Source organism: Podarcis bocagei (assembly GCF_964188305.1).
Source record: "Podarcis bocagei genome assembly, chromosome: 11".
Lineage (NCBI taxonomy): Eukaryota > Metazoa > Chordata > Lepidosauria > Squamata > Lacertidae > Podarcis > Podarcis bocagei.
In genome coordinates, this window is record NC_138136.1 from 14,600,520 (window position 1) to 14,612,068 (window position 11,549).

An 11,549-nucleotide genomic window follows, 5' to 3' on the forward strand; every position below is an offset into this window, starting at 1 on the left:
AAACACAGCAAGAAACAGCAGGATGAAAGTGGCAGTTAGACACAATTCTGCCAGGTTTTGGGTTTTTTTAAGTCTCAGGGAAATAAAAATAACTGGAAATTTTAGAATACTTTGGATTAACCAATTGGCTAGGAATGGTATTTTAAATGCAAGTTAACAGCTCAAGGTGTGAATATTCTAGCTATAAAAATAGCCTTTCTTATCTAGAGTGGCATATCCAGTTAACAGCGACAGACCACTGTGTGAGAGCATATCTTAAGCGTGGACTGGTACTGATGTTCAGCACAGAACCATCACCTTATTTGTTATAACATGCAAGTTTCCTGGGCAACTTCTTCACCAAGGGAAAAAAAATCCTTAACAGATTTTTTTCAGGTGTGAAAAGGTGACCTCGACTGCTCCTGTTGAACAGGGTGAAGAATGTAAATTTCACATGCAAAGCAACAGGTAACAGCTCACCTTGATTTTCACTTGTGTTTCGAGTGGCATTCCTACAAATTCCTTCTTGTTAAGTATCATTGAACCTAGTGGGAATCATTTGTGAGTAAGTATGCATATGATTATATTCCTATTCAGAGGTAAGGTGTGACATACAGCTTAAGTATCAATGGGCTACATTAATTTTGTATTTGGGACATTGCATTCTGCAATGGTTTATGCCTTATTCCAGGAAAGGAACAGCTTTGTCGTTCTGTAAGGTTTTTATAAATATGGCTTGAAATCTTACAGAATTGCAAAACCGACAGTTAAGATGCACAAAAAAACCGTTCGCAACAACCCTTTTCCTCAGCAGTGAAAGAGGAGATTTATACTGTATATAAATAGCCTAAAAACTGCCACCTTCCTGTCTCCCCACACAGAGCCATTAAGTCCCGTGATGACACAGAATGCTTATGAGAATTTTTGTAATGGGATTTGTGGAGCAAGGATGCAAAAGTTATCTGCATATTGGTCCAGCAGCACAATGGTGTCTGTTTCTCAATCGAAAGCTATTCCTGCTGAATTGAAGACCACTTGAGGAAACTTTTCACAGGCAAAAATGTGATTTGGCATAGGTGTCTGTTGTTTGGTTGGATGGAATATAAACTCCTGCAGGTCATGAGCACTATATCTAGGGCATACCTAACAATAAATTGCATCAGTGATTGATTTGAACTAGACAATCAAATCTTTGTCTACAGATGTATCTGGTATATGGTGTAATATATTAAGATGTGTTTTCAGTTTGGTTCGAATGTTATTGGGCTGTTTCTGCTCTTTGACAGCTGTTCCTTTATACTTTTGCCCTGCTTGAAAGCACTAATAATAAGACATTAAAAAGTAGGTCACTAATGTGGGGCAGTGATTTCTTCAACTCTTTCGTCTTTTGTCTGCAGTCACATCTTGTGCTTGTTCTAAACTGTGACAAGTTGTTTTCGTTTTGTTTTGCAGAAAATGAAAAACAAATTGCTTTCATCCACACGCTTCCCTCCACAGACAGAACATAACTTTTGAAAACACAATAAAAGTAAGTGTAGAACGAAGACTGAAGTTTTATATCACAACAGGACACAGTAAACATCTGCATTTATTTGAACATACCACGATCATTTTAAGAGTCAATGTTTGTGGGAAATTTAAGAACTTTCCATCAATGCATGGTTTTTGTTTTTTTTAAAAAAACACATCGGTATTATTACTGTCATATTGCAAAATATATTCCTATAAAGCCACAAACATACTTGATACAAATCCTAGAACAATTTGAACTCGGTTCTAACATGAATTAATTGGCCTGTATTAAGGGCACTGTTATTCAAATTTACTTCCAGCTATAAAATTATAGATGTCTTTTTCAAAATATACTATTACACCGGACTCCTTTTAAAGCCTATTTACCATCCATATTGCAGAATACTGCATAAAACTGAAGAAGCTGATTCCCCCCACCCCAAAGCTTGCTTGAACTAATGCAGAAGCCAGATGGAGTTCATTAAATCTAGGCATACAGGGATTAAAAATAAATCCCCCAACGCATCCAGAAAAAAAGTTATTTTAGTACTTGGAAATGAAGAGTTTGAGCATCTTACTTTGAACTGTCTACAAGTGAATTAACGTCACTCACTTCAGTGTCATCTGTCACTCACTTACTCCCATTAACAAGCTGACAGAATTGCTCTTTATTTTAAAGTGAACATCAATCTGCAGACTTTTTTTTCCAGTTAGAAAGGACTTTGTAACACCATTTAGTAATAAAGTCTCGGATAATCAAGAATCAGCTTTGCTAAGTTACCTTCTAAAGTACTACATCTATATTGCCTGTTCCCTTAGCTTGTTCTTCTGACTATAAAGCACCATTCCCGCCCATCCAAAGTATATATATCTATCTCATTTTATTTAAAATATGATTCTATTTGTAGAATGGCAAAACGTCATGTATCACATTTATCTATGTCATTGTATTATTAGTACAAAAAGTAAAACAATTCCAAAGTACGTTTGCACAATCGAGGTTTCACAAAAATATGCACTTTTCCGAACTGTGTTACAATCAGTGGGTACACTAGAGACAAACAGGCACCTCTGTTTTAAAAGTTTGTTTGACAACAAAAACGATCCTATGGTACCCAGAGCCTTGGGACGACTGTGACTAACAGAATACACTCGCACCTGAACAGTGTAACCAAACAAATTCTGCTAAGGCAAGCACAATAACATCGATTTGCAGGTGATGTGTGTGTGTGTGTGTCTGTGTGTGTGTCTGTGCACGCGAGTGAGAAAGTTTACATCTTTGACTCTCCGTTACCAATGGTCTTTCAAGAACGTCGTCTTTTACACTTTGGAGAGGAGTCCTGACTCTGGAGCACTCGCCTTAATGAGGTTCTGGATTTCTTTGAATTTGGGGTGGTCTTTGTCGGCTATTAGCTGCAGCAATATAGCTTCACTAGTGGTAACGATAATCCCGGTGCGAGCTAGACGCTGGAAATAAAAGAGCAAAAGAAGACAGCTGGGGTGAGTATACGCTGCGTACCTAGCGAGTAACTTTTCAACCACAATACCACTGCCTCTGCAATTTCTTGCCACAGGTGAGGGAGGTCCCAGGTAAAGAGGACTGGCAATTTAAGATGATAGAATACGCGAAACTAGCTGGCCTAGCGTACAGAAGAAGAGAGCAAGAAGAACGTATATTTAAAGAGTGGGGAATTTTTTGCCGAGTAGATGGAAAGCAATTTTTGCGCAGCTGGAAACGCTGGCAGCGTTAAGGTGAATTCAACAGGGTAACAAATACTTGAGCAATGTAAGATGGGAGAATAAAATGGTTATGGCAAAATATGCAGGAATGGTGGATAAAAGTAAATGAACCATGGAAGGGAAAGGAGGGAAGTCATCAAATGTATGGTACTATGCAAGACGCTTATTCTGAGATGTAAAGCTGAAAACTTAATAAAAACTATAATAATAATAATAATAATAATAATAATAATAATAATAATAATAATAATAAATAAATAAATAAATAAATTTATTTCTCGGCACAATATATTACGGTTCGTTATTTTAAAACAAGAGAAACATCCATTACCATTTGCGAGGGTAAACTTCTGTTCTCTTTCACTGCAATGTAGGTAGGCTGGATTAAAAATCCAAATGGCTAGGACTTTAAATCACTTATATGGAATAGTAATACACAGGGCTTTTTTCCCTGCCAGAATTCAGTTCCGGCATTTCTCACGCGGGCGCCACTGCCATTATAAGATAACAAGGGAGGCATTTTTCTAGCAAAAGGGCACTGGTAATATAAAATTGCCTATGTCCTTGGTGAAATTAAACAGGATTTAACAGCAGGAGGTCATATTCCATGTAACATATTAAATTTGACAGATCCTTATTAGAGGAATACCAATTTCCTTAATATCAATTTATTTTTATCCTGTCACACTTCTGAGACTATCAAGATATTTTAGCTGCTGGTGGGAGAAAAATATGCATAATATATTAAAGAGTTCTCGATGGAAACACTGAGATCAGATGCACACCTTTGCCAATGAAAAATAAGATTTGATTTAGCATGATAGGTTTGTCAAATGGCTGTAGTCGTGGTAAAGAAGTGGGTGAGAAATTATACAAAAAATGCCTAGTTTTTAGAAAGACGCTATGCTACTCTGGAACAGCAAAAGAAAGCCTTGTGGTTTCTTAAAAACTAACATTCTATATTATTACAGCATAATCTTTCATGGCTCAATCAGATGTGATACCTGGATACTCCTAACTCTTAAACATTCCAAATATCAACACAAAAACACACACAAGGAACAAACAAAAATGAGGAAGCACTAAATAATGCTTTCATTCAGAAAATGAGGCAGTAATTAAAAGAACAAAGAAAGTTGCAAATGCAAACTTCAAAAATGTTTGGTCCATTTAAAACAAAAAATGACACAAAGTCAAAGTTGGGAATTATCTTCTTTGAATATGCCCGGTTTACAAGGCCATAAGAAATCGTCCTAAATCCCCTATAAGAACATGACTGTTGTCCAGTATGTATTAGAAAAGTTGAGGGCAAATCGCTTTGCACTGAGAATTAGGCAGAAACATATGAAAATTGCTCTCTGCAAGCGGGAGGATAAGAAATAAGTATTACTTAGTGTAGACTTATTTAAAATTAATGGACATAACTTAGTCACATGGTCGGGGGAGCAATGCTTATGATGGAAAAACAACAATTTTCTCATTGAAAGGAAAGTTGGGGGGAAAGTTTGGTATTTTGTTTTTGGTATAGCTGGACAGTTCAGTTCTAACAGTAAGATGGTTAAACAACATGTCGTAATAACATTTAGTTCCAATGATCTTTATTACAGCAGTTGAATGTTTTGTACCCAAACAGAAAATCATAAAAGTATTTATTAATACTTTATGACAGCAGTCCAATAAATACTTATGTCTGAGTAACCCACTGAAAACAGCAGAATTACTTCTCGTTAACTGTGCATAGGATTGCACTCTAGGGATGATACAGTGAAGAATCGGAGAGGGCTGATTATTTTAATGCTAGATAAAATCAGAGGATGAGTCAGTTGTGGTACAGAAAGGAATTTTTATAGTAACACTATTAGATCGGCAGTCGAGACAGAAAGTCTGGAAAAACACATCTATTGTAACCCAACCATCCTGCTATGGTAGAATTCCCTAAATCAAAAGCCATTCTTGATGGCATTCTGACCGACTTCCCCTCACAAACTTCAAAAAACAATTTCTTATTGAGCTTTCTCCATTGTTGGTCCGGTCTTAATATTAAAGCTTAGTAGTTAAAAACAGTAGTGTACAAAACGATCAGTCAAAAGCTTAGATAGATAAGAGAGACTTTACAAGTTTCCTGAATGCAGGTAAAGAGGGAAACTCCTAGATATCCCCAAACTGCATGACTTGGACAAAATAAGCAAGACATATGGATCTCATCGGATTTTCTACCATTTTTGGTTACAATGTGGTTCCCACTTCTCTTCCATGTAGTATGAATCCTAAAGTCTATCAGAAAGTTAGTGGTTATGCCCGTCTTGTAACAATTAAAGAGCTCCATCTCATATACATCCGCATCTCAAAGTAGTTACCTCTAGGGCAAACATTCTGTCCATCATACTTCTTGAAGATGTTGCATCGGCCACAATGTGAACTTCGAGACCTCTGCCTACCAATTCCAGAGCTGTCTGTTGGATGCAGACATGAGTCTTGGAGAAAAACAAAAATTAACTTCATCAACTATCACAGAAACAGAATATCAACGACTTCAGGACAAGCTAGCTGTTTGTGTATTTGTTTTCCACACAGTTAGACAAAATGTTCCGAATATAAGTGTATATAAGTGATCAGAGCAAGTTTAGCAAGCTACATTTACAGATAACATGTAACCTATTTGTTCTATTATGGAATAACTTACTGGTTTTCATATATCTGTTCTTCTCTATGTATATAAATATTTTATAGGATTATTGCCGTAACACTAAAAAATACACAAATGTCACTTTTATCTAAATAATACTTCTGTAAAAAGTCTATAGGCAAGTTATGAATGCAGTACTTACTTCTACCCCAAATAAAACAACACTGCGAACTCCAGGGATCTCTGCTATTGCAGACTCAACTTCAGGCAATACCATAGAAAACTTTGTTTTTGGTAAGACAAGTTTAGCTGCAGTTAAATCTATTTCTTGAACTGTGCTTCCAAGACCTTTAGGATACTGTTCTGTTACAATAACCGGGATTCCTAAAATTCGTGCACCTTGAAGCTGCAAATGGAAAAAGCCCATACAAGAATTAAACTTTTATTTAAGCAATAAAATAGTCCATAACAATAAAAATTATACAGCAGCAGCAGCTAATAAAATTAGAAACCAGGTATGTTATACTAAGAAACCGAGTAAACTTACTAATCGTTGGCCTACGCTGATGATATCTCCAAAATACTTGATAGCAGGTCTAAATCTCTCTTGCATATCACAACAGAAAAACACAGTGCTTGAAGGTGTGAGGTTGCCCAGTGTAGTTAACTGAAATAAAGGAAAAATCAGAAATCACAGGTCAAACAAGTCCTATTTGAGGGGAAAGACTTTACATTGGCTAGAAGCCAAATACCCACTTTAGGTGAGCCCAAAGGGCTAGGTGTGTCCAGCAGGATATTGGACTTTTTTCCCTTTGAACAGCATGCTCCCATGTCATACAGTCAACTCACAAATCTTCCGTTTCAAAACCAAGATGTAACAGCAAGAGGAAAAAGAAAAACCAAAAGCTCCTTCAAGTGTGTTGAGCTGGTTACACAATTCTTTGGATCCCAGTCATTATCTGCTGAGATAGCTCTGACATGCAGTCTTCCAGCACCTGAAGACATGTGCAATCTAAACATATTTCAAGATAAAGGTAACAGGCATCGACACAGATTTGTAAATACAAGCAACACCGAACATGATGTATTGCAAATATCTGATAAATTAAAAGCTTAATTTAAAAAACAACTAAGCAAAAAAAAGCACTCTAAAGTGAATCGCCATGGGTTCTTCCCCTATTATGTGATCCCAACTTCACTATTTACATTCAGACGACTAGGACTGGAAAACTGTTCCCCATTCTAAGGAGCTGTGTCAACCCACCACTTTTGCCCCAGGCAAACTGAACCCTTTCTTAAAGTTGCTCTTTTGAAGAGACACAGACACACACACCCTTCACCATAATGAAAGCCCCCCCCCAAAAAAAAACCACAAAAAGTTTAAATGCAAAAAACTGGCACTCGATGCAGAAGGCTTCTCTCCAGAAATCTACAAAACAAGTTTTTCATTTCCCCGAAGCTAGCACAGGACACAGAACTGAAGGAGGGCGGAGAGAGCACTCTAAAACCATCTTCACCATCCTTTAAAGCACCGTGAGTCTTTATCCTTACTAATGTCACTCTGAATACGGGAAGAACCTCTGCTGACCCTTACTAATACAACCATGTTAACCCCTATGCATAATTCTGCCACTCACACTTTCTAACGTATGTCTATTTAAGGAGAAGGGTTGCAGCTCGGTAGTAGAACTCACATTTTGCATGCAGAAAGTCAACCTTCAGCAATTTCTGGAAAGACTCCTGTCTCAAACCCTGGAGATCTACAGCTAGTCAATACCCAACTAGGTAAACCAATTGTCCGAGTCGGTGTAAAGACAGCTTCTTTTGTTTCTAAAACATAGGATGGAATCCAGGGAACTGTGAACAATATTCTCCTCATGCAATGGGGCTTTCCCAGCTATTCCATCTCACTGTAGCCCCTTGCACCTTCCCAAGGGCTGCAGCTAGAAGAAATCAAAACTCACCTCCCTTATGGTAGTGGAAGTGGCTCTCCGGACTGCACTCGTAATTTTTCAACGGTGTGAGCAACTACATGGGAATTATTTTATGTCCGTGATAAGCATACGTAAAGTTGCTTAAAAGATGAAAGTTTAAGCTGGAGCTGACTCACCATCATTAAATGCAGTGTGGCTTGACTTTGTAACAAGTACCCTTTTTGTGCACACTGGCACAGTTTGTACATCACATTTAGCTAAACTTTAGAAGAAACTATGGTTTGACAGAAATGAGAAGCAAGCTGGTGCCTGCTGCTCAAAGGTTCCCTGGCACTGCTTCCCCCTGTTCCTATCGCACTGCAGACAAAGCAAGCTAGCCTGACTTCTTGCGATGTCAAAACACAGGTTTGTGGCTTATTTCCCTCAAACAAACCATAAGCAACAGGCCCAGAACAAACCTTGTGGTTTGTCTGAAGAGAAACAAACTACAAGCCTCAGTTCAAAGGACAAGTCAGACAGACGGTTTTAATGTGATGTCTGAACAGGGCTAATGTGTGCTATCAAGGTAAGGACAGCAAACCAAAACAAATGTTTAGCATGGTCTCCTACACTCAGTCTGTTCTGCATCTTTCAATTCAGCCTCCCTTTCATGAGCAGCAGCACACTATTGATTGTTACTGGGACTTAAAGCTTGCAGCCGTGACAGCATGAGAATGCCTAAATACTGATCAAAATTGGGTAGGGACAAGTAGAGGAAATGAGCGCTTGCACCTCTATTTTGAGCAAATTTGTGGGATAGTTAAGTGCAAGTGATCCGAAGCAATATGTTTAAACTAGTCTGTTTTTTAAATAATACGGTGCCTGACTCTGCACAAGATCAGGCTGTTATTGTTCCTCAAAACACGTTCCCTGAGAAAGAGGCATTACTGAATGTACAGTTTGTACTTGTATGCTGTGGTGGTGGATGAAAGTTCCCTGCATTCTCCTGAGGTTACATGCCCTTACACACTTGCTTTCTGGAGACGTATTCTGCACTCAGCTATGTTTCCAAGTGGATGCTTTGCGTAGATTTTTTATATAACTAGTCTCATATACCTAGTTCAAACTGAATGCCTTACCAAATGCCCTTTCCAAAATCTGCAAACTCTTACTTTAATCTTGGACTGAGAATACTTTCCTTGCCAGCTTCAGGATAACATCAGTCCAAAAGAAGGCTCTCCTTCGTATTGCCTTTGAGTCCATTTCTGGCTTTCTGGGGCAGGAGGGCACTTCGTCCCTGGATTATCAGATGGGTGAGGTGAAAGGCACTCCCAATTCTCAGTTGGGGTTAGATGAGAAGCCCTTACCCTCATCAAAATTGAGTAAGCCGAAGTTGAGACATGTCAGGAGAGTCATGCTCTACCTGCCAACATCATTCTCCTGCCTTCTGGAGGTGGGAAGAATCCGATTTCTCCTCCCATCTTCAGGGGATTTTTTGCTACTCTGGCCAGTATTTTAAATGAGGAGATGGAAGCAAGCCCCACTGAAATCACTGGGTGGCACGGTCTTATAATTAAAAATGCTTTGGACCAGATTACCTGATGGGCTGTGCAATAGAGCCCCTCCCTTCACATCTCACCTGAGCCACAAACATCTTACATGGCTCTAGGAGGAAAGCCCTCCTCCCTTTTTGCCTCTGCTACCCAAGCCCATACCAACATTTCTCTGATGAAAATAGGGAAGTCCTATTCCATGATAATGATAAAAATAATATATTTATACCCCATCCATTTGACTGGGTTGCCCCAGCCACTCTGGGATGCTTCCAACTTATGTAAAAACCTAATAAAACATTAAACATTAAAAAAAAAAGCTTCCCTATACGAGGCTGTCTTCAGAGGTCTTCTAAAGGTTGTTTAGTTACTTATCTCCTTGGTTTGGGGGTCACATAACTCCATACCCTCCAACATTTCTCTGATTAAAATAGGGATGTCCTACCATACCCTCCAATGAAAATAGGGCGTTCTAAGACAAAGCGAGACCTTCTGGGATCAAATCAGAAACCGAGATGGCTTCTGTAAAGCCAGGACCATCCCTGGAAAATAGGGACACTTTTAGGGTCTGCAAGCACCATACTGGCATTGGCCTAGCCTCCAAGGTTGGCGGTAAGGATCGCTACACATGGGCGTAGCCAGGATTTTTGTTGGGGGGGGGGAACCAATGTGACGGGTCAGTTAGTTATTTCCCGTGCTTTTTTTCTCGGGGGGTACGCAGACCCCTAGACATTTTGTGCATCTATGTTCGGCCTCAACGAGGGGCAGTATTTTTAATAGGAAAATGAGAATACTCCTAAACATTTTTTAAAAGAAAAAAAGCACTGAGTATTTCTATTGTTTTACTTGATCTGGGGGATGGGGCAGCTGCCCCCCTCTGCGACGCCCATGTCACGACCCACTTCAGACCTGCACCTGGCAGCTGTTTTTATAAGAGAAAAGGAATGCAAGAGAGAGAGAGAGATTTATGCTTTTCTCTCTGGGCAGGAGGCAGACCTGGAGTTTGTCCCGCGTGTTTGGGCGGCAGGGAACCAGCAAGCTGCCAGCCGGGAGAGATCACCTCCTCCTCCTCCTGCAAACGGGAGAGGATGGTGGGGGCGCAGGGATCTCTCCCTTTCCGTGACGGGGAAAGTGAGCAGGGGAGACCCAACCCCGCGCCCCCCACCCACCCACCCACCGCGCAAAGAAATAGGTCTGGGTGCGCAAGGCTCGCCCCCCCCTGCCGGCTCGCGCCCACCTGTATCTGCAGCGGCACCAGGCGCACTTTGCAGCGCTCGCCCACCAGGAAGCCCTTGGGCAGGTCGATGTACTGGCTCCACTCGTCGGAGAAGAGCTGCACCACGAACTTGCGGTGCATGTCCAGCTGGTCGCCGTAGAGGCTCAGGAACTTCTGGATCAGCACCTCGTAGCCCGAGCCGTGCGGCACCGTCGAAGGCCTGGCGAAGACCGAGAAGCAGAACAGCACCGGCACCGAGCCGGGAGACGAGCCGCCGGCGGCGGAGCCTTCCACCAAGGGCTGCTGCTGCTCCGCCGCCGCCGCCATGTTCGCGGGCAGCCGCTCCAGTTCCGCGCCTCCGCTGCTCCTCCTCCTGCTGCCGCTGCCGGTGCCGCCTCCCGGCCAGACGGGGCGCGCCGGCGGCTCCCAATCGCGGCTCCTGCTCCTCCTCCTCCTCACCATGGGAGCCAGCCCTGCCTCGGCTCGCCTGGCCGGGGCGGAGCGCGCAGGTGGCCGCCGCGCTTCGCTTCCCCTCGAGCCTTCCGCGCCCGCCCTCAGGCCGCGTCCCCGTTATCGCCTCGCCGGGAGCAGCCGCTCCGTCGTCTCCTTCGCCCCCCACGCAATCCACGCGCGTTGTGCTGGCTGGCGCGGAAGGATACGGGCTTGCGCTGTGAAGAGAGGGGGGGGGGAATCTGAGGTGGCCAGTGATGGTGCTTAGAGGCGGTGGCCGCGGGGAAGCAGGGCTATGGCGGCGGCTGCTGCTCCTACGCTGCCGCCTGGCAGTCTGAGGGGAAATTCGGAATGGGGTGGAAATGCCCCTTCCCTCGTTTCCTCTGCTCTTGTGGTTTCCATCTGCCGGCGAATAATTGTACCACGACAAGCAGATGCCAGCACCACCCGCGCCAAAAAGAGAGAGAGAGAGGCTGTGCCACTTTGGGGTTTTGGCCAGTCAAGTGTTTTCAATCCCTCCAACATTTCCCTGATGAAAATAGGAACGCCTTATTCCAGAG

General features: G+C 41.9%; 1 protein-coding gene across 1 annotated transcript; it reads right to left on the bottom strand.

Annotated features, from left to right (window-relative positions):
- Positions 1 to 1,549: 1,549 nt before the first annotated feature.
- Positions 1,550 to 11,450, bottom strand: ISOC1 (isochorismatase domain containing 1). The gene is made up of 5 exons (XM_081213420.1): positions 10,561 to 11,450; positions 6,405 to 6,524; positions 6,060 to 6,263; positions 5,589 to 5,705; positions 1,550 to 2,958 (listed from the first exon to the last, which is right to left on the bottom strand). Exons 1-5 carry the CDS (start codon positions 10,999 to 11,001, stop codon positions 2,812 to 2,814), a joined length of 1,029 nt encoding a protein of 342 aa, XP_081069546.1. The 5' UTR covers positions 11,002 to 11,450; the 3' UTR covers positions 1,550 to 2,811.
- Between the last annotated feature and the right edge of the window lie 99 nt (positions 11,451 to 11,549).